General features: G+C 41.0%; 1 protein-coding gene across 1 annotated transcript in view; it reads left to right on the top strand.

Moving 5' to 3' along the window:
* GALNT12 (polypeptide N-acetylgalactosaminyltransferase 12) overlaps window positions 1-22661 on the top strand; it is a 33085-nt gene extending 10424 nt beyond the window's left edge. Inside the window, exons 4-10 of the mRNA XM_081206420.1 lie at window positions 2647-2832; window positions 7792-7909; window positions 9794-9970; window positions 12423-12554; window positions 15006-15119; window positions 18199-18354; window positions 19561-22661. Coding sequence (XP_081062546.1) covers window positions 2647-2832; window positions 7792-7909; window positions 9794-9970; window positions 12423-12554; window positions 15006-15119; window positions 18199-18354; window positions 19561-19698 — 1021 coding nt within the window. The 3' untranslated portion in view covers window positions 19699-22661. The remainder of the gene's footprint in view (window positions 1-2646; window positions 2833-7791; window positions 7910-9793; window positions 9971-12422; window positions 12555-15005; window positions 15120-18198; window positions 18355-19560) is intronic.
* Window positions 22662-24356: the final 1695 nt, after the last annotated feature.

Below are 24356 nucleotides of genomic sequence, written 5' to 3'. Positions count from 1 at the left end.
TTTTGATGTAACACTAAGCCAAACAATGCTTAGTTCTGGGCAGTGCAGTAGCAGCAAGACCAGAGGAGGAGCAGAGTAGACACAGTTTTTGCTGTGGATACCCACATGCTCTCTTAGTCACAGTTTTGCCTAGTGATACATGCAAACTCTGCCCTTACGTATTTTGCGATGTCATAAATGCATTATACAAGCACTGAATACCATCAGTGGCATAATAACTTACTGGCAACCCCTCTCCCACATACATTAAAAGCATACTTGTGGTATGAGACTAAGACTATTCTTAACACCAAAATATAAGGAAACCCACAAATGAGCACAAACCCCGCTGTCAGAGGTTGTGGTTCTGCATTGCGAATGAAAGAATAAAAAACGAAACCTCTAAAAATAATTCAGGGAAGTGGAATTTTAGGCAGAACACTTGCCTAAACACCAAAAGCAATATGAAGATGTGAAAAACAACATGTAATAATGCTTGGAATGTAATTAATATTTAACGGGAAACATTTTGAAGGGAAAACTAATGCTTTGACTTTATTTAATAATTTCAACTATTAGGTTATAGAGGCCTATATTGCCACATTTATTCAGTTCTTTTGAAGTAACCAAAGGCATGCTTATCAATTTTAACAGTGTGGTTAATCCACCAGATGGCAGTGTGGGGCAAGATTTAGACCGAAAATGAATAATTTCCCTCAAATTTTACTGCAGTCTGTTTATTGTATATACACTGTGTGTAGTCTTAGCAATGATTCACATGTTTCCTGATCTCTTATTTTCACTTTAAAAGATTGTTATGAACTGGTGCCTCATGTGGTCTCAGCTGCAGCAGCCTCCATAACTAACCAGCAGCCGTGCAAACTGCTGCCATAGGGTATTCCTGCATAATATTAACTATACTATTATATATTTTGGCCCAGTCATAGCTTTTACTATCCTGTCCTCAAGCTGCTGCTCTTCCACCCTTGCAAACCTTGTTTATAAACGAATTGACTGCACTATTGCAGGAGTTCAGGACATGCCGTTTTTTCTTGCAAATGACCTGATATGACTCAAGGGGCAATTAAAAATTAGAAATGGGGAACAGGGACATAGCTGGGTGCATTGACATTGTATAAATTGAAATAATTGTGCCAACTCTCCCCAATTTATGGCATCACAGTGCACACTACCAGTGGCGTAGCGTGGGTTGTCAGCACCCGGGGCAAGGCAAGTAATTTGCGCCCCCTAACCCGTGGATTTGCGCCCCCTAACCCTAACCCCCAGATGTTGCGCCCGGTGCGCCCGGCCCCCCCTGCACCCCCCACGCTACGCCACTGCACACTACGGCTCATCATGGTTGTTGCTTTCAGATGGCCAGTAGGGTAGGGGGAAAGGGAGAGCTAACACATTGTAGAGCATGTGTTGGTGCAGGTTTTCATCTTTTGACCGCTTGGCTTTAATATCTGTAAGTAACCCACTCCTGCTATTAAGTTTCTCTTGCTCTCCTTTCCTCGTCTTCTCTGACTTCATCTCCTTTCTCTTCTTTGGCTGTCTGGCAACCAGCCTGCACTTTGCCTGTCTGCCTGGATTGTGCCCATCTCACTGACAGACCCAGTCAGGAAAGACTGGTCACTGAACTCTTGAAGCTTCTGGGACTGGAGAGTGAGTAAAATGAGTTTGCTTGTGCTCTGTGTGTGTGTGGTGGTTCTGTTGTGCTTCAGCTTTGCCTTTGTATCTGTTTCGCCATGCCTTTTTTCCTTATGCTACCATCACTTTCTTTGAAGAAGATTACCAAAAGACTTTGTAAAAAGATGCTGTGAAGCAGTTAGATAAGCTCCCCCCCTCTTTTTCGTTGTTTCGTTGTTTGTATGTTTAAGTTGCTAAATATTACCTCAACTACAAAGAGGAAAAATCCTGACTCTGAATACAGTGGTACCTCGGGTTAAGTACTTAATTCGTTCCGGAGGTCCGTACTTAACCTGAAACTGTTCTTAACCTGAAGCACCACTTTAGCTACTGGGGCCTCCTGCTGCCACCGCGCAATTTCTGTTCTCATCCTGAAGCAAAGTTCTTAACCTGAGGTACTATTTCTGGGTTAGTGGAGTCTGTAACCTGAAGCATATGTAACCTGAGGTACCACTGTTCTCTTTTGCTTGAGATGCTATGTGGGAACTCTGCAAGCAGTAGGTAGGGGCAGAAAATGCTTAGTTGTGCTTTGGTGTTAATTCTTAGAGCAGCTGGGCAAAAGAATAAAGAGGATGGGGTGAGGAAGATAAAGGACAAACACTCCTGCTTTGTCTTTTTAGACAAAAATCCTTAATATTCCTTCACTCCCTTCCATAAATCCTCATGCCACCAGTGGGCTGTATGTTCTCAACTGTTTTCCAAACCTGTTTACATTCATCCATCAAACAGAAGTTGGACCAGAAGGCAAAATAAGTACAGGAAGGGGATGGATTCAAGAGGTTTCATGGAAATTGAGCTAGCTTATGTTTACTTATTTTTTATTTTAAAAAGTTATATAAGCTTCCTGCCGCACAATGGAAAATAATAAACCATTTAACTTATAAACATACGTACTCTAGTGTGCTTCTATAATGTTGTTTGATATTTCTTGCTTCTGTGAACATCATGCAAATATTATTTCTTTATTAACTTACTTAGAATTAAAGAAGAGCCATCAGCTGTTGTCTGCCCTGTGATCGATGTGATTGACTGGAACACTTTTGAATATTTGGGAAATCCTGGGGAGCCACAGATTGGTGGGTTTGACTGGAGACTGGTCTTCACCTGGCATGTAGTACCCGAAAGGGAACAAAAACAGAGGAGATCTGAGGTTGATGTCATCAGGTCAGACTGATTTCTACTTTCTTTGAAATATATTTTAAACTGCTAAACCCACTGGGCTTAGTAAACTGAAATTTGCTTCTCAACAAGGATTCTGAATGTTCTATCTATAATACATAATATAAATGTGTAGGTTGTCATATAAATTCTGCTTTTAAAATCACATATGTAAATCTTCCTCTTTCCTCATTTGTAAACATAGTTTTATACTGTACAGTTCTCAGAACACAGAGAGATTAACCAGTGGTAGTGGAGGTGAGAAGCCAGTACATATATGTTTGTGTATGTGTGTGTGTGTTACATATCAATCGGCCACAAAGAGAAGATCAACTGCTGTTCAGTTCACAAGGCAATGGCAAACGGAATATTGGTTACAAATGCATTATGGCATATCTGGAACGGGTTTTTCACAGTCATCTTCACTGAATACTAAAATGTTCTTTCCAAATTACACTTTAACAAGGCTGAACAAACTCATACAGAAATAGTACAGTGGAACCTTGGTTTACAATCATAATCCGTTCCGGAGGTCCGGTTGTAAACCAAAACAGGTTGTAACCCAAGGCACTCTTTCACCAATGGGGCCTCCCCAAAAAAGGGGGGGGGTTGTAATCCAAAAAAAGGGTTGTAATCCAAAAAAAGGAACACGCACTTCTGGGTTTGACATGGTTGTAATCCAAAACGGTTGCAAACCAAGGTACCATTGTAATGCAAAATCTTACTTCTATGTGCTGGTAATTTGTACAGGATTTAAACCCCCTTTCCCCTTTACAGTTAAGGTAGTTGCATTCTACTTTCATCCAGACACCAACAATTAAAGAGAATTATGTACATGCTAGTTTTTTTGGAAGGCAGTGTTAATTTCTAACCCAAAGTATTAAGAGTAGTAATATCGCACTGAAGATAGCTATTCCTAGTGCAAATTCAGAAATGTTAAAGCTAATATAAAATGAGCTTAGTCTTTACCTATCTCCGTGGGATTAATTTTACACTGAAACAATAGGTTAAGATGTATTGGTTACTAGCGGAGAACAAGCTGGAATGTCAAGATTTTAGGAGATAGTTAAGAATAACGTACGGTAATTCTTCTTTCTAATTGAAAATTAGAGCCACTGTGCAATGGAAGTTTTGTTCCTATCTGATGGCCCAATTCCCGAATAAAATTGTCAACAAGTGTCAAACTAGGATTTTGGAGTACCTGCATCTCCAAGCGTTGTGGTGACCCAGTTTACACATAATAGCAAGCCAAACAGTGGCTTTGTGTGAACAAACAAGCGTGTGAGTTTCCAGAGTATGATTGTAGCCACTGTGCTCCTCCCCTGGTTCTGGCTCTGCCATTCTACTCAGTGTTGTGCTATGGTTTGGCTTCATGTTACATCCAAACCCAGACTCATTCTTTGTGTGGAGCGAAGCAAGCCATGGTTTTCCCTGGTGTTGCATCCAAAGTGTAAGCAAAGTAGTTCAAAAATAAGTTTATAGGCGAGGATGTGCATGTTCTGAGCAGGTGTCTGGAGTTACTGCAGGGCTGGCTCATCAGTGAGCAATGTGAGGCAGTCAATTCAGGGGGCAGATCTGGCTTCCTCCATGCGTGCCTGCCACCATGGCTGTGTGCCTGGCTGCTCCCTTTTCTGCCTTGACCTCCGCACCACTGGCTGCTGCTGAGGAGGAGGTGGCGAAGGGGGCAGCCAGGTGTGGAGAAGGCAAAGGCAGCACATGTGTGTGGAAGAGGCAGTGGCAGCAAAGTGGAGAACATTTTCAGTTTTGTCTGAAGCAGCAAAATATCCTGGGCTGGCCCTGCAGAACTGGATCTCAATCGATGCAAGACCAGCATATTGATGGACCATGGAATTAGTATTTAGCCAGTTCTAGATGGGACGCGGGTGGCGCTGTGGGTAAAAGCCTCAGCGCCTAGGGCTTGCCGACCGAAAGGTCGGCGGTTTGAATCCCCGCGGCGGGGTGCGCTCCCGTTGCTCGGTCCCAGCGCCTGCCAACCTAGCAGTTCGAAAGCACCCCCGGGTGCAAGTAGATAAATAGGGACCGCTTACTAGGGGGAAGGTAAACGGTGTTTCCGTGTGCGGCTCTGGCTCGCCAGAGCAGCGATGTCACGCTGGCCACGTGACCCGGAAGTGTCTCCGGACAGCGCTGGCCCCCGGCCTCTTGAGTGAGATGGGCGCACAACCCTAGAGTCTGTCAAGACTGGCCCGTACGGGCAGGGGTACCTTTACCTTTACCTTTAGATGGAGTTGCACTGCTCAAACAGAACCAAGACCATAGGTAGGGGGTGCTATTACGTAGATCCAGCCTTGCAGGAGACGTAGTTCTCAAAGTGCCTTTTAATCAACTTCTGTTACATGTGTCAGCTGCAGTCCTACTTGAAAAGATATCATGCCACTGTTTTCCATGCCCTGACAAGATCCCTGTTAGATTACTGTAATGTGCACCAAACAGAATTGTTTGCTCCCTTGTAACATCTTCAGCAGAGGGATGGCTTTAGGTACCCCATCATCAGGGCTGTCAGGGAGAGGGCCTTCTCCTTTGTGGCATCCCATTTAGGACTCTTCTTCACATCTATTTGTCATGTGCCTCCTTTGCGTGTATTTAAGTGCCAAGTGAAAATGGTTGTTTGTCCAGTGATAAAATGCTATGTAATCAATCTTGATTATTGGCTGGTTGGTTGTATGGATTGATGTAAGCTATTTTGGGAGACATGGCTGAATAACAGAGTAAAAGTAGATTAAATAAACAAGGTAATAAATAAATAAAATTTGAAACATTCTTCAAATTGATACCGAATTATTTAACATGCATTATTACTATACCTTTCTGTTGCTTAGAAGTCATTGGTTTTCTCATCCTTTCCTTAGTAGAGAGGTAAATAATTATCCCCCCTCTTCCTTCTGAGATTCTTTTAAAAACGTTTGAAACTGTCAACCTATTTTCTTTTTCCTCAAATTTTCTTTCTTCTCGGCTGAGCGTGCCTGTTTCCTTAACTTTCCTTGTATGATTTGTAGCTCTCTGAAACGTTAAGAACTTTTCAACATCCCTCTTGAACTAGAGTACCCAGAACTGCTTTCATTTTTAGTAAAGACCAAAACAAATAGGCTTTGATTACTTCAGCTGCCTCTTTATCCTCACTGTGCCTTCTTTTGTATTGAGGAAATATCCAATGTTGTCTTTGTTTTCCATTTCCTTTTCTAACATATCTAATACAAATTCCTTTGTGTTGGTTGTGTCTTTGTCTATCTGCAACTCATTTAGTGCCTTCTTTTTTGGGGATTTAGGCTGTACAGTAATCCTAACTCCGCTTACCTGGGAATAAACCATTTTAAATTCAGCAGAACTTACTTCTGAATAGACATGGTTAGGATTGCACTTAAAGCCTTTTCTAGGAGCTAATGTGGTGTAGTGGTTAGAGGGCTGGACTGTGACCAAAGCCAGTCATAATGGTCACCATGGGCTAATAATTGTGTCTATATCTAATTTATTCATAGGATCATTCTGAACGTTTCTTAAATGTTAATTTCAAAATATATGTCCCACCTTTCTATATAATAAAAGGCAGCTTAAAAACAAAATAAAACAGTACACTGTGATAACAGTAAATAACAATGGGGGATAAAATGGCGGGCATTCATACTAGATATGCTTTATCAATACAATCTGCCCTTTTCGCTCTTGGATCTGTCACATTAGTTTAAATTATTGTTTTTCTGGTATCTTCACCCTTCTCTCTAAATGGGTTTTGGTGTCTTGTATTTGTAGTTTGATCATTAAACAAAAAACAAAAAAGCCCGCTAGCCATTTTGGGCACAGTGCTACCTATAAATCAGAGGGTGGCTGGGAAACCCCTTTCATTTCGAGGTCCACATTCCCTCATGGGCAGCCTTCCAGGGGCTGCATACCAATAGTGTGTGTGGCCAGAAATATACAATCCTCAATCCAGGCAAGCAAGAGTTCAAAGACACATTCCATCCTAAAATCATCAGAGGAGGGTGCAGGGCCTGTGAGGGGCATGGCCTACATAGAGTCCTGAGGGCTGGATAGAGAGAATGAAGGACCACATTTGGCCCCTGGATCTTGTAAATTAGCTGTGAATGTGCTTGGATTAAAGAGGAATCCTAACAGTGTCTACTGAAAAGTAGGTCCTACTCAATGCAGTAGGACTTTCTCCCAGGTAAATGGGGTTAGGGTTGCAGCCTTAATCTTTCTAGTTTTCCTGGAGGTCAGTTAGAATTTAAGTAATACCATTCAGTAAATGTATGTGCAATAACATTCCAATGTGCCATCAACTCTAAGGCGCAGCTCAATTTTTAGAACCTTGAAACCAAAAAAAGTATTTGCTGGAGAATGTAAATGTTCCATCGAATCTAATGTGCACCTTAATTTTTGCAACATAAGTTGGCCAAAAAAGGTGAGCATTAGATTTGAGTAGATACAGTATATGTGTGTACCTTATTTCAAGAAGATGTCTGCCTGCCTATCTATCTATCTATTTATCTATCTATCTATCTATGTATCATCTATCTATCTATCATCTATCTATCTATCATCTATCTATATCTATCTATCTATCATCTATCTATCTATCATCTATCTGTCTATCTATCTATCTATCTATCTATCTATCTATCTATCTATCATCTATCACAGCCTTTGAACCCTTATTCTTTGAAAGTATTAAATAATGTGGATTTATTAGCCTAGTTGTAATTGAGCAGCCTGTGAAAGCAGAATGTATTTTATCACAAACATTTCTTGAAACCAAAACTTGTCTTGTAAAATGTTAATATCTCCCTCCTTGTTTTCTTGGTAACGTATGAATAAGTTGCATTCTGGGCCATGGACATTTTTTGTAAAAGGCGTACCATTAATAATATGGCACTGAAACGTTGAGCCACATAATGATGCTTGTTACAGAAAAACAATGTGTTCCCTAATGTCAGAGTTATTTTCCTTTCATAGGTCTCCTACTATGGCTGGTGGGCTCTTTGCAGTCAGTAAGCATTATTTTAGCTACCTCGGCTCTTATGACACAGGAATGGAAGTCTGGGGAGGAGAAAACCTTGAATTTTCATTCCGGGTAAGTACCGTTATAGGAAGTAGCCCTGAAACATTCCTCTCCACGCAAATCCTATTAAGCTCCTTATGTCTCCGGCATGAATAACTGTCTTTTAAAGGAAATATGCGAGTAGTGTAGTGTAAGTTGGTAATCAAACCAGTCCTTGCCAGTGCTATTATGAATACAAAGCCTAGTTCATTCTCCTGAGCTGCTTCTGTTATCCAGAACTAGGTAGTTGTAACATTCATATTTTGTAGTCCAGTGCTCTGATGGATAACTAGCTGGTGATTCCGTAGTTTCAGGCAAGTCCTACCAAACGTTAATGGAAGTAAAATTGTACTTGCTATGCCCCATATAAGGAAAATAAAGGTAAAGGGACCCCTGACCATTAGGTCCAGTCATGGCCGACTCTGGGGTTGCAGTGCTCATCTTGCTTTATTGGCCGAGGGAGCCGGCGTACAGCTTCTGGGTCATGTGGCCAGCATGACTAAGCCGCTTCTGGCAAACCAGAGGAGCGCACGGAAACGCCGTTTGCCTTCCCACCGGAGCAGTACCTATTTATCTACTTGCACTTTGATGTACTTTTGAACTGCTAGGTTGGCAGGAGCAGGGACCGAGCAACGGGAGCTCACCCCATCATGGGGATTCAAACCGCCGACCTTCTGATTGGCAAGTCCTGGGTTCTGTGGTTTAACCCACATTGCCACCCGCGTCCCTAAATATTTCCCCCCAATATATGAACATATTCCCTACTTAAAATTAATGCCACATAAACTTGCAAGCTTTCTTTGGACTGGGGTGTTTGGGTTTTGTATGGATTGTAATGTCTAGTCATACGCGTATGATCCATAACTGCAAAGTCAATTCTTCTTGGTGGCACCACATGTTATTATCAAGCTTGGTTATATGTAAATAGTGTAGGTTGCATGGTAGTTCCTGCCTCCACGTCACTGTTTAGAGAGTGGAGCAACATCTGAGAATATAGATGTCATACTAAGTATGGAACTTGTAGATTAAACTTCCCAAAACACTCTGTACTACATCTACCTATAAAGAAAACGTACATACTGTAATGCTTCAGTCTAATACCGCTACTTAAATTATATACTCTTTGATCTTAATAGAGTATCTAATTGAACGGATCTAATGCACAAATGAGCCAATAATTATTTCATGCTGTGAAATGCCCAGGCATTTCTTCTATCCTCTTAGCTGAAGTGTCCTCCGTAGCCACCCGCTGACTCCATGTATAAAATACATTCTTCAACTAATTACATCCTGTGTAAAGATACTCAATGACTCTGCCCATTTGTCCTGTTCCCTAAATGTTAAGGCCAGTGCATATCTGCTCAAAGTTCACAAGGAAGAAATCCAAATGTAGGAAATATCAATGTTGTATGCTTCCAATAATAATTGTGCTAGACTGTTGACATAAGGTACTTGCAATATTTGATTGTGTTCACACGGCATGAGAGATCAAACTTTAGGCAAATTTTTAGGGGAGGAATCATAAATATTGGGTGGTATTCTACTAAGTTGAATAATAAATAAAAATATTATTATTATTATTATTAAGTTCTACTCAGAGTAGACCCACTGAAATTAAGCTAGGTCCATTCAACTTAGTTGAATACCACGCATAGAATAGATCTTGAAATATGCATGGAGTTAATCTAAGCTACAGAGGCTGACACAAAACAGAGCTAGCCAGAACTGGTAATGGAAAGGGATTTGGGAGGAAGCGTGGCAGGAGTATTTGCTCAACTTCTAAAGCATTACCTTGAGCTTCAGTGGTACAAGTAGCTTCTTAAACAGCTGCTGCTTAAGCCAGTTCATAGGATAGGGCTGCATTATTGCATGCATATAATACAGGCTGTTTTGTTTGTTTTTCTTTATTTTATTTAGATCTGGCAGTGTGGAGGAAGTCTTGAGATCCATCCTTGTTCTCACGTGGGACATGTTTTCCCAAAGCAAGCTCCCTACTCAAGGGCAAAGGCTTTGGCTAACTCTGTCCGTGCTGCAGAAGTGTGGATGGATGCATACAAAGAGCTTTATTACCACAGAAATCCATATGCACGCAAGGTAAGCTTACTGTTCAGATCACTTTTCTGAGGAGCCTGTCACCTAAATTTTGACTCTAGAGGGAAAAGGGGAGAGGTAAGGCAGCAAGGGGTATTATTTATGCCAGGGACATAATTTGAATTGCCTTGGTGTTTGTCTGTTTTTGTAACATGCTGAGAACACAGAGCACTTATTGCAGGGCTGTTAATTCATCTCACAAAAGTGACAAAATTCCTAAAGAATGGAAACGGTCTCCAATGAAGTAGATCTACTAGCACGAGGACTTAGAATCATAGAATCATAGAATCATAGAGTTGGAAGAGACCACAAGGACCATCGAGTCCAACCCCCTGCCAAGCAGGAAACACCATCAGAGCACTCCTGACATATGGTTGTCAAGCCTCTGCTTAAAGACCTCCAAAGAAGGAGACTCCACCACACTCCTTGGCAGCAAATTCCACTGTCGAACAGCTCTTACTGTCAGGAAGTTCTTCCTAATGTTTAGGTGGAATCTTCTTTCTTGACTTACGGCTGTGCAAGGGGACTTTCCTTTCCTCCCCACACTCTGCCTCCCTAAATCTGTTCTGATGTTTTCCCCAACCCCCCTGGAGCAAATTTGGGGAAGGTACAGAGGGAGAGGACAGAGAGGGAAAATTCCATTGCACAAGTGGAAACCCGTGCAGTAGTGGATCTACTTTGTTGGATACTGCCCCTTAGTGTTTTGCCAGTTTGAAAAAGAATAGGCTGCATAATCTTGATAATTATAGGTTAGCTATCCTGACTAGAATAACTGAACTGTTGATAAATACATAACTCTACATTAAAGGAAAGATTTTGATGGTAGAATTATAATTATTACAATTATAATTATTGCCAATCAATGTGGTTTCAGGATTAGTATTACCAAATACATTTATAATCTTGAGAAAATGTGATCAGTTGGAGAACTATAAATAGTTGGTTCTAGTAATCTGATTTTCATTTAGAAGAGATAAAACTTAAGAAGGATCGCAGGAAAAAGGATTACTCTGGTACCCAATAGCTCCTGGTGGCATTACATGAAATCAAGAGGGTCCTTCTGCCAGGACATTTGAGGGTTTCTAATTCAAAACTCCATAGGTTGGATCTCTGCTACCATCAGGTAGTCCTACAGAAGGGAGAGGCAATTTTGCCAAAGCCGCCAGTATCCTCAAAAAAGCTGTTCCATATGGTTAGAGAACCCTCTGAAACAGTGTGGGAGGTAATACATGGAGCACTAGGAAGGGGGAATTGGCAAAAATAGTTTCCTTCCGTCCCCACCTCCTGCAGCAAGAGCCTCCACTGGACCTCTGTCTCTTCTGCAAATGGAAGGGGAAACCTGTGTCTAGTCCAGTAGGTTTATTAATGATTTTGAATAGTAATATTGCAGACAGTCAAGGTTACAGCTGGTACTAAAAATGTTGAGGCTAGGTTGGGATATGTTTAAATAGATACCAAACAATCTGGCTCAGTTAATGGGCTGGATACAATAAAATACCACACATTTTTAATGAAAGTAAGAACACAAACTCCCTGATCTAGAAATCTGTAATATGTACTGGTACTACAGATAAAGGGGGGTTATGGTGTTTGTACTGAGTTACCTTTGTGAGACTTCACACAGATTTTGTCTGGGTTTGGGTCCTTCACTATAAGCTATGATGCTTGCCTATATGGAATTTTGCTGGTAACTAACCCTCTTTCGATTGTGGTCATACCATAGGAGCCAACCCCTAGGGGCTGAGGTCCCTTTTACCCCCCCATAAAATATTTGACGGGACCAGCCCCTCCCCAAGTTGAGGTGCATTGCCATTCAAATGGTGTGGGGGGGCCATGTCATGCGACTGATTACGTAAGGCAGGGCTTACCTCCCCCCAATATTTAATTCAAGCTGGCATCCCTGGGTCATACTAAATATGGTCTTTGCTCTATCAGGATAGTATTAGGAAACAGTGTTTGAAGGTCAGTGACTTGCTGTGAACATGTGCATCAGTTTTATTGCAGTAACAAAACTAAAGTTTGGATGTGAAATCAGAACATCCAAGTAGAAAAAGCATATAGAATATTAACTTAATGGTGTTTGTATGTTGATGTCCTATTTTGACCACACTGTAAAATGCTGGAGGAGGAGATTTATATACTTAGCATTACATTTTATCTGTACTTTCAGGCCTGCAGGCCAGGGGAAAAAACCATGGTGTACCAGCCATGTTTTGTGGCCTGCCAGAATCTAATAGCTTCCCCTATCCCTATCCCATTTTTGCCATTTCAACCCAGTAGCAGAACGTTATGACTATATGACTGGTGGGCTGAATTCAGCTTGGTAGGTCACAGGTTGTACAAACCTGACAAATATTCCACGCAGATGGACTCCATTTCCCTCCTGACATTTGAAAGTTTATGCTGTAGCTTTCCTTATGTTGAAATTTCAATTTACTTTCGGTTTTCTTTTTAGGAGCCCTATGGAGATGTGACAGAAAGAAGATTTCTTCGAGAGAAGTTGAAATGCAAGGATTTCAAGTGGTACTTGGATAATATTTACCCAGAACTCCATGTGCCAGAGGACAGGCCTGGCTTTTTTGGAATGGTAAGTAAAATGTTTTTTTTAAGAGGTTTTTTTTGTAAGACTGACATCTCTCCTTCAGGATAGTTTGGCAAGGCAGAAATCAGCAGAAAGTGTAATAAGTTCAAATCTCACCCTAGCCATGAATTCACTAGGTAGCCTTAGGTAATCCACTGTCTCTCAGCACTGGACACCGTGTCAATAATAATACCATCTACCTTGTACAGAGTTATTATAAGAAGTACTGTTAATGTGCAATGTATCGGACAATCGTCTTCCAAAAAAGTTTGAAAACCAGAATACTTACTTCTGGGTTTTCGGCGTTTAAGAACCAAGGCGTTTGAGAACCAAGGTACCACTGTATAACTAGGTTCTTCTGGAGTTCATCAAGGGTCCAGAATCGTATTTGCAGCAATACAGTGGTACTTCGGGTTAAGTACTTAATTCGTTCCGGAGGCCCGTTCTTAACCTGAAACTGTTCTTAACCTGAAACACCACTTTAGCTAATGGGGCCTCCTGGTGCCGCCGTGCCGCCGGAGCCCGATTTCTGTTCTTATTCTGAAGCAAAGTTTTTAACTTGAAGCACTATTTCTGGGTTAGTGGAGTGTGTAACCTGAAGTGTATGTAACCTGAAGCGTATGTAACCCGAGGTACCACTGTAATCAGCTAGATGCTTCCCACTAATTAGATCCTATGATAGGGATGGTATAATGCAGGGGTCAGCAAACTTTTTCAGCAGTTGGGAGGCCGGACTATATTTTTTTGGGGGGGGGGGGAATGAACAAATTCCTATGCCCCACAAATAACCCAGAGATGCATTTTAAATAAAAGGACACATTCTACTCATGTAAAAACACGCTGATTCCCGGACCGTCCATGGGCCAGATTGAGAAGGCGATTGGACTGCATCCGGCCTCCGGGCCTTAGTTTGCCTACCCATGGTATAATGCCACTATAAGGGAGCCATGCTTTTTTTCTGGCAATACCCCTTCACATGTGTGCCACTACCACAACATGTTAACATTTACCATATGTCATGTGTAAGTGTATTATGTAATATATCAGATGACTGGCTAACAAATGTTCCTCCAGTGGCTTCCTTTTTGCTGCCTACCAAGAGGATACCTATCCAGTACAGTGGTGCCCCGCAAGACGAATGCCTCGCAAGACGGAAAACCCGCTAGACGAAAGGGTTTTCCATTTTTGAGCTGCTTCGCAAGATGATTTTCCCTATGGGCTTGCTTTGCAAGACGAAAACGTCTTGCGAGTGTTCCGATTTTTTCCCGCTTCCCCCCCCTTTTTCTAAGCCGCTAAGCTGCTAATAGCCTTTTAGCCGCTAATCCGCTAAGCCTTTAATAGCCACTAAGCCTTTAATAGCCGCTAAACCGCTAATAGCGCTAATCCGCTAAGCCGCTAATAGGGTTGCTTCGCAAGACGAAAAAACCGCTAGACGAAGAGACTCGCGGAATGGATTAATTTCGTCTTGCGAGGCACCACTGTATTGTCTGGGCTGTCTTCCCCGTAGCCAAAAACATCTTGCCCAGTCATGCTTGCTTTATGTTATATTTCCTCCCCTCTACTGGTTTTATTAGTTCTTGGCAGATCCTTTCTTTATGAAATCCTTTTTTTTTTGGTGATACTGCTGTGAATTTCCTTGAAGGGAAAATTATTCTTCTTTTTATGTAGCTCTTGGGTCTGACATTTTGAGTTCAATGCAAATAAAGAAAGAATCAGTTCATTCCATGCTTGTTTTCACTGGGGAGAACTATGTTTACGACACATACAGCTTCCCAGCAAATTAGTACACAGAAGACCTGAAAGTCCTTCCAATGAGGAGTCAGTCACATTATATTCGACCTGGCCTAAAGAAATTTGGAGCTAGGGTCAATAGTAATTCATATTGAAATTATTATTATTCATGACACTTCTCAACAGCATGACACTTCTCAACAGCAAATTCTCATTTGCTACCTCATTCTTCGTAAAATAGTGAATATAAAGTTAGATTATAAAAATAGTCCATATACCGAGTGAATTTTGATCATTGGTCTTCATCACCAGCTCATATTTGACATTTCAAGACCAATTATAGAACGTGGGCACAAAGAACAGTCAGCATGTTTTAAAAAGCTCCAGGGCATATATTTTCAGGCAGTTACCAACACAATCTGGAGAGGAAATCCCCCCCCCCCCAAAAAATATAATTGCATTCTGTGTGTGGTACCTGACTAAGTCATATTCATAGTAGAGCCCCTGAAATCAGTAGGCTTACGTTACTAGTCAGGACTAATTTAAGATCATTGGTTCCTACTATTTAGTTTTGATGGTTTCTCATTAAAAAATATATTCTTATTGCTGCATCTGATGTGATACTGAATTATAAGCTGCTAAATTAATAGTTTTTAAAGTGCAGTGACTGATGGGATGTTTGGATTGTGGGCTGGTGTCTCTTAACTGCCTTCTGCTGCCTTTCAGCTAAAGAACAGAGGGATGGCAAATTATTGTTTTGATTATAATCCTCTTGATGACCATGATATAACAGGACGTGTAGTCATATTATATCCTTGTCATGGCATGGGACAAAATCAGGTAAGATTTCCTCTTTTCTTCCATTAGAGGGTCGAAATGTAGTTGCCCTTTCTTTGTGCATGTTTTTTGATATTAAAATATTTACAACCCACTCCGCCCTGCTTGATCTCAGGCAGGACACCTACTTTGTATATTGAAGCGTTGTATTAATGAATTAACGCACACAAAACAATAAACAATGAACACTAATCTTAAAGCACAAAGCAAATTGTAGTAAAGGTAAAGGGACCCATGAGCATTAAGTCCAGTCGTGGCCGACTCTGGGGTTGCGGCGCTCATCTCGCTTTATTGGCCGAGGGAGCCGGCGTACAGCTTCCGGGTCATGTGGCCAGCATGACTAAGCCGCTTCTGGTGAACCAGAGCAGTGCACGGAAATGCCATTTACCTTCCCGCCGGAGAGGTACCTATTTATCTGCTTGCACTTTGACGTGCTTTTGAACTGCTAGGTTGGCAGGAGCAGGGACCGAGCAACGGGAGCTCATCCCGTTGCGGGGATTCAAACCTCCAGCCTTCTGATTGGCGAATTGTAGAACCAGGCAGCAAATTTTGACAGTGCACAAATGCCTAAGTAAATAACCAGTTTTTAACCTGGCACCAAAACAAAGCCGAAGTTGTTCCAGCTAGACCTCAGAAAGGAGGCCTTTCCATAACCTGTTCCATCAGGCCTATTTTCTGCATCTTGACATAATGGGCATCTCCTACAGATGGTATCTTAATGAGCCGATCTCAGTGTTCAGGCAGTTGGTTTGTTTGTTTATAAATTCAACCATTTAACACCATAGTGGAGAGAGATGCTGCTTCAAATACCCTAAGTTCCCATTTCTTTAGGGTTTTAGTGACTCTAAATTTATGAAATAGGTCCAGAGGTGTATTTGCAATCAATGCAATGCATCTTAACTCTGGCTTCAATATGTAGTTCCACTTAGCAGCCTAGTTGCCACATTTTACACTAACTGAAACTTCAATGTCTTCATCAGGAGCAGTCCATATAGAGTGCATTACAGTCACTGAACTGGGGACTACCAGAGCATGAATTACTGTGGAGTTGCTATCCCTGATCAAGAACGACTGTAGCTGGTAGATCAAACTGAAGTTGGCCAAACAGACTCCAAGCCATACACCTGCTCCTTTGGGGCAGGGTGTCTTTTGTGTGTCAAAACGCTTCCATGTTGTTTGCCTAATTCCCATTCACAAAAACCATCAACCCACAAGGCCTCTGTCTTGTTGGGATTCGGTCTGTTTATTAGTTCATATGCAGACACCGATCTAGCACTCCACAACTTCCCCTAACTTGGGGAGCAGCCTCATACAGATATTATATGAAGCATGTTCCCAGCAGCAGGGGGTGTGGGGGAGCACAGCAGCTGTAGTTTTAGCACTATGCACCAGAAAGCTGTGTACACCAGGCATAGGCAAACTCGGCCCGCCAGATGTTTTGGGACTTCAACTCCCATCATCCCTAGCTAACAGGACCAGTGGTCAGGGATGATGGGAATTGTAGTCCCAAAACATCTGGAGGGCTGAGTTTGCCTATGCCTGGTATACACCTTTAAACCATAGTTAAGCCTAACTGTGGTTTAAAGTGACATGCAAACTGGTAAAATAAGTTGTTTCAAAGTACTAAATTGGATCGCTCTCTAGGGTGATGCAGATTACTCAAATTTGCATACAACTTTTTCCACTATAATTTTCCCCCCTGCAAAACCCACTTCACTGATTGCAACCGCAGGCGGCTTTGTTTTTATGGTCTAAGATCTAAATTCTGGTGGCATTCATCTCCTGGGCATCGCCAGAGTGAGTCTATTGGTGTGCACTTCGCCTTTCCCAGCTGGCTGCATGTCTCTTCACTGCTGTTGCAGAGCCTGCAGCAGACTTTGTTTGAAGCTCTTAGCCCCACAGCTTCTTCTGCTGTAACAGCTGCTCTCACATTTGAGGTCCTCCAACTCACTCAGGGCTAAATGGAGGAGGAAGGTGTTTGCCTTTTCAGCTGCTTTCTCTCGGCTCTGTACTCGGTGGATCAAACCAACAAACCTTTATTAACGCTGTAAACCTCCTGTCCTGCCCCAGTTCCCACAACCCCTTCTTTCCCTCCTCTTTCTTCTCATGGTCCTAGCTGATTATGAAATACCCTCCCCAGAGATTCTTGTTTGGCACCTACCATCCTATCTTTTAGGTGCAGAGTTAAAATTATTCTCTTCCCTTGGGCTTTTGGTAAGTAAAAGCACAATCCTTTGGTCGTTTGTTGTGTGCCAATTTTCCTGCTGCTAGTTTCTGTTACTGATCTGTTTGTGTTTTAAACTTGTGTGAATTTTATATTTTGTCTTGGATTGTAAGCCACCTTGAAGACCTGGTAGAAAGGCAGGGTATAGTATTTTTTAAAAATATAAAATGCTGCATCCCTATATACCCTACTGCCAGGGATGAAGCTGTTTTGAACACAGTGGGACTTCTTAGTAAACATGCATAGGTTTCCTCTGTAAGCTGCCAAAATACCACTAACCACTTGCCCCTGACTAGTCCTTCATTAATCCTCTTTCTACCCATTTCCCTGTCATTTTCTTGGATAGTTTTATATGTGTTCCTTTATATTCATTACCACTAACTACTGTTACATAGTAATAATAATAATAATAATAATAATAATAATAATAATAATAATAATAATAATAAATTTATTATTTATACCCCGCCCATCTGGCTGGGCTTCCCCAGCCACTCTGGGCGGCTTCCAAAAAAAATATTAAAATACTCTAATACATCAAACATTAAAAGCTTCCCTAAACAGGGCTGCCTTCAGATGTCTTCTAAAAGTCTGGTAGTTGTTGTTCTCTTTGACATATTGGCAGTAGTTAGTGCCTGATGAACGAATTACCAAAAACAATCTATGTCGGGGCTGCAATTCAGAAAGGTTACAGTTGTCGCTACTGGATATGTTAATTTAGTTCCTTGTCTGGAGGACCCCCCCCAAAAAAAATACGACTTTTTTTTGCATTTAAGCTCTAGAAGGCTGTCTGTCTGAATGTCACACATAAATACCTAAAGTTTTAGTAGAGATTATATTTCCGTTTGGGGTTTGCAGTTTTTTGAATACACCTCCCACAATGAAATTCGTTACAACACACGGCAACCTGAAGTCTGTGCAGCGGTTGATCCGGGATCTGATTATTTGAAAATGTATTTGTGCCAAGAAGGTATCCAGAACATTCCTGAGAATCAGAAAATTTTCTTTAGAGAGGTAAGGATGCAGCACAGTCTTTTTGCTTGTATTGTACAGCCAGCAGCCATTAGCAATGAGTTAATGGGTCCCCGAAAGAAGCTTCAAACAGAATTGCTCTCTAGAATAGTGGGGTGGCAGTTCATTGCTTGTTTCCCCTCACTCACTGAAACTACTTCAAATGTATTCATGCTTCAGAAGAAGGTTGGTTTTAGTACAATGTGAGGGTCAGGTGTCTGAAAGCTGTTGCCCATCTGTGTCCGCCCGCCCCCCCCCCCCGCACCTGAAAGATCAGGAAATATATTTACAACAGTGTTGAGTGGATTTCCTGGATAAGCTTCCACTGTAGATTGCAGCACCACTTGATCGGCGCAACCCCAGTTGATACTGGACTGTAAAGAATGATAATATGCCTTCCTCTTTTAAGGCAGATATGCTATCTGAAACCCCTGTATACGGTTGGTGATTTGCAGATCCAGGCCATTGCAGCCCTTCACCAAAATATTTTTTGATTAACTAAGGAAAAGGAGGACGTACCCTCAAATTTTAAACTTCATATCAGATTAAAATCCTTTTTTGATTTCGCTTTATTCAGTAGGTATATGTTTAAATTGTTGCTCCCTTACTACATAGACTGCTTCAGCTACATTGTGATAATTACTACCAACAACTTTGTCAGAACTTCCAGAGAATTGTTGAGTTGAAAGGGACCCTGAGGGTCATTTAGTCCAACTTCCTGCAAAGCAGGAATCTCAGCTAAAACATCCATGACAGATGACCATCCAGCTTCTACTTAAAAACCTCCAAGGAAGGAGAGTGCACTACCTCTCATGGGAGTCTGTTCCTAATGTTTATAAACAGCATTTAAGTATGAAATAGTTTTGCCAGAACTCGTGTTAAAGTTAATTTCTACACTGATCAGCAAAGACTGCCTTCGGAGGGTTTCAAGAAAAAGAGTTCTCCTTAATTACCATTGTCTTGACAGAGAGTCAGTTGCTTACTAGGAGTGACTGCAGTTGCTAAATAATCTTCAGATTCTGAATCTGCACACACAAAATATTGACAGAATCCCACGCCTCTTTGCTTTTCTGTTAGTTTTCCTTCTTTCAGTTCGACTAATAAAAAGCTAAAAAGCGATGTTGATAAGTGCATTATCAGCTGGACTCTCAAATATTATTGTACTGTCTTTACTGTAAAGTATAAAGTGTTCTGTACCATCTTTTGTAGGATGGAACGTTACTCCATGTGCAGACCCAGAAGTGCTTACAAGCAGAATCTAATGCTTATGATGGCAATTCAGCACCTTTATTACGGCCGTGTTCCAATTCAGAATACCAGAAGTGGTTTTTCGAAGAAAGGAGCTGATGTGGAACTCCACTATTTTATGCAAGAAAATAATTGAAATGGAAGAAAGAAAAACTTTATTTTTTTTATGCAGAAGGGCTGCACTTTTCCTTTTCTACTTTCCTGGAATACTAGCAGGCATTGTAATGTATATATTAAATTGGTACAGATTTTCCTACAAAAGAAATCCGTACCTTACTTGGCAGCTATATGACTTCTCCAAAAGTGTCCTAATCCCACCCCTGCCCCTGCCAAAAGGCCATGTATTTATATAAACCTGTTAGGTATGGTAATGAAATGCAAACGATTGCACTAACATTTGACAACATAAATATTTATTTTTTTAGCAAGAGTTTCTGCAGTTGTGCCTCTCTAAGAGATATTAAAATGGGCCAAATTTTGCTGTGAAATGTGTGATTACAGGAGATTTCAAGTAGATTTATTTTCTGTGTACACCTGACATCTTAGGACTGAGTAGCAAACATGGTGGCCTTCAGTTGATGTTGGATCTAGCTCCCATCAGCCTCAGCCTGAATGGCCAATAGTCATGGATGATGGGTGTTGTAGTCCAACAGTATCTGGAGGCTACTCTGTTGGCTATCCCTGCTTTAGGGCTGGTACATTTGCTCAGACACTGGAGAACCATACAGATAGTACATACTGGAAATTCAACCATAGGCAATCATAATATAAAATATCAAACAATCATGCTGTGTCATGGCATACTAGGTTAAAATTACTAACCATTTAATGATTGAAATTAACCTTTTAAAATAAAGCACATTTCGGCAAAAAAATGGTGAAGTAGATGTACTGGGGACCTATTTCTGGCATACAGAAAAATTAGTGAAGGGGAAAAGAATTTGCAGGAGCAGATTTACTAAGGGGGAAACTATGTGTTGCACTGCAGCCATGTGTCACAAAGCGCTGACAGCCCCATCTATGTCGCAAAGCACATTCAGGTGGGGGGGCAGTTTGCATCAGTTGAGGAGAGGTGAACAGTTAACCCTTTTCTTGCCGGGCGCTGTTCCTCTGAAGCTTCCCCTTCCAATGTGCTTTTAGTATTCAGAACCTGCATTTATCTCACAAATAGGTCTGGAGCCCTCTAGGTACAAAGGCAGCTGCAGGGGTGGGATGTTCCAGGAGGAGAGTTGCTGCAAAGGGAAGGGTTAAGCCTCTCATTTCCTCCTGGCCTTTTTCTAATGCAGATCTCCACCTCTGGAAGGTGCTTTGCAGTGGAGAAGGAGACGTTGTGTTTGTTTTGTAAGACTGTGTTAATTAGCAGGGTAGTTTGCCCCTGCTAATTAAGGCAACCAAGGAAAGCATTCAGTTTTAAAGCTTTTAAAATAACTTGAAACTTTTTCTATACTTCGCACGTTCAAGTTATACTCAGAATAGTCCCATGCAAATCAGTGAACCTAAGTAAGTGAAATATTGCTATTAATGGGTTTGCTTTGAGTATGACTTAGTTGAATATCACCCAGAGTCTTGGGTTTTAAAGAACCAACAAAACTACCTCAGACCACAAATTTTGAACTGGGCTTTAATCTTATGATACTTTTAAGTGTGAGGATTTTCCTTTTGAAAAACATGATAGGAAATGTCCCCATGCTCTGCTAGCACATAGCAGCCAACTTCAATAAAGCAAATATTGCATTATACCAGAGGGTACCAGTTTACTAACATAAAGTTAAGTATACCAGATTAGGCAATTGATACTATGTTAATACTAAGTTTCAGTAGCCAGCTTCCATCACTGGTTCTCTACTACGGAGAAGAAAAACTAACTGTAGTGGTTGGCACTTCAACACAAAGGGATTTTTCTGCCTTGAGCCATTCATGTACCAAATTTTTGGCTGCTCTACTTAGGGCATAACCAATCTTCAAGCCATACAGTGCCAAAGTCCCACTTGACATGATAACTCCACTTATCTGCATGACAGAAAAGATGAGGTGTGATATCGGTGTGAGGAATCCTGCACAGCATCTATACTTTCTCTCTCCCCCCCCCAGATAGTTCCTACACTTCTGTTTGTGTGCTTAAACAGAAGATAGGGATACTTTTATTGTCGCTTCCTCACTTGAAATATTTCTCAACAGAGTAAGTGAAACTTACTTTGAGAGAGTGTGGAGGATTGGAGCTTAATCAGAAACAATTCTTAGTCAGTGTTGAATCACCAGTCTTGGAATTTTTCAGGCAACAACAATTGATACATTGCCAGTTTTCACAGATCAAGCTTCATCATCTCATACCTCTTTGTGCTTCAGTTGAGGTTCATCAACTTCTTCAGTGTCTCATGAAGGATAGCCCAAAGCAACACCTGCCTGGGTTGTCTGTTATTTCATCGGGTATACACTATGCTCCCTGGGAAATATGCTTCAGGAGTACCATTTTCCACCATTAACACCTCCCCTGGTGCTTGCTGGGTATATCAGAGAAGAAGAAGACAAATATATGGGAAGCAGAATAACATGAAAGCGTAGGGAAGATGGCATCTGAAGAAATGCTGCAAACCTGGGAAGGGGGTGAAGCAGTAGCATAGCATCACTGATGGTATTTTTCTTGCAGCACCAAAATTGCATGATTTTTGTTGCTTTTCAAAGTGGTCTATAATTCTGATCCATATCAGACACTGTTGACATGCATCATGTGCTATGAAATTACATAGTTCTTGGAGGCTGCTTCTTCCTAAGTGCCTTAAAAACTAAGCAGTCTTGTTCTGTTGGATATATTGGGAGGTTTCTTCACCTTATGCTTTGATTCGTGTTATCACATGGCTGTTGAAACTGTTTAAAAGTATGATAAATGTTGTTTAGTAACTTTATAAATGATAGTGAGACTGTTTTATACTGGTTAGATATCCAACTTTTTCCTAGGAATGTGAACATAGGTGGGAGGTTTGTCTAAGACTGTATAAAGTTCTGTGTTCAATTAATGTAGCGAGTACAAAAGCCAATAAACTATTTGTTGATTTGTCCTTCAACTTTTCCTTTTAACTTTTTTTTTAAAATCTCCTACAGGCCTTATCTGCCAGAAGCAGGCAAGTAAAACATGAAATACGTTGACTGCCAGTTTCCTTTTTCTGAAAGTATAGTCTTTCCTAAAAGACTATACTTTGAAGATTCTTTTGAATCTAATACTGACATTAATTGCACTACCTCACAAAATACCTGCTTTTTATTCTACAACATTTGCATTTAGATAACTGCTGGATTTTGACCCATGAAATCTAAGGAGTCTTTAAGACAGACATGAGAGGTCATTGCAGTGCGAAGGGTAAATAGGCACTTCTGATGCCATTTAAAATGTTTTAGTCATAGGATAAGAGTTTTGTTACGAATATACACACACGAAAAATACCCTGGAATGTCAGTATTGGTAATAGAGCAATAGAAACAACTGAACATTATTTCTTGATTGTATATTTTCCACTTAGCTACTTAAAGCAGAGATTAGACAGGTAACTACTAGAGACAGAGCCTTTTCTGTGGTTGCACCTTAATTGTGGAACTTCATTTCTGTCATTGCTTTGCCCAGCAAAGTCTGTCCTATTTTTTTATTATTTTGAACCTTTTTTAAAAAATGATTCTCCTGCATGTTTGTGTGCATTCTTTATGCTTTTGACTTTCTGCTATTTTTATTATTTTGATAATTTGCTCACTACCCTGGAACCCAGTAATCTCATAAAGGCATTTTTTACAAAATACATTATAAAAACACCTGCCATGATGGTAGGTCAGATACATCTGGGGGAATGCTTGTAACCTGCAGAGACCCCTTGCAGGTTGTAGTGTTTCTTTTGTGTGCACAGATAACCTTGATGGTGTAGCCCAGGCAATTCAATCTCAATGGTAGTAGAAATGGCTCTGCTGCGACAGTCATTTTGTCCCCTAAGTGCAGCACTTTATTTTTCCTCACATACGATTAAGTGGCAGAAAGTAAAAGAGTGCACTCATATGCCATAAGAGTTGCAGTTAAATTTATTGGATTACTCCATTATCTGGGACAGATAGGAGATTTTGCGTCTTTTTAACTTAAGTTATATTCATCGTTTTGACCCATGCAATTTAAAGTGAACCACTGAGAACCAAACCAACTCATCTGCTTAGCCTTACACATTTTATCCTCATTCTGTGTCTTTTTATTGGTGAAATGCTGGAACATATCATATCAATATTTATAGAGTGTACATCATCTCTTTTGGGGTCTGACAGGTTTCAGGATGATTCCCCTCCCCAATATTAATATATGTATGCCACTTTTTAACATTGTATCTTTGTCATTTGATGGTTTTGTATGTTAGATTATCTCTAGGTGTAACATTGCACCCTTCTATTATTTTTGTTTGTTTGGTTATCTTAACCTTCTATATCGCCTTTCATCTGAGAATCACAGGGCAGCTTACAATATAAAAACACAAAAATACATATGATAATATCAAATAAAAACAATACACCCACATTTACAAGGCCATAGATTGTTTAATTAGCCAAAGGCCTGGGGAATGTTTTTACCGGGCACCTAAAGATATGTAATGAAGGTGCCAGGCAAGCCTTCCTTGGGAGGGCATTCCACAAGCAGGGAGCTACTGAAACTACTAGTCCAGCAAGGAAGCATTGTTGTTACCTGAAACACAAGCAGTTACCTATGGCCTGTCTGAGTAACACTGCTTGGGAAG

Source organism: Podarcis bocagei, assembly GCF_964188305.1.
Source record: "Podarcis bocagei genome assembly, chromosome: 8".
NCBI lineage: Eukaryota > Metazoa > Chordata > Lepidosauria > Squamata > Lacertidae > Podarcis > Podarcis bocagei.
This window is presented reverse-complemented; position numbering and strand designations above follow the sequence as displayed.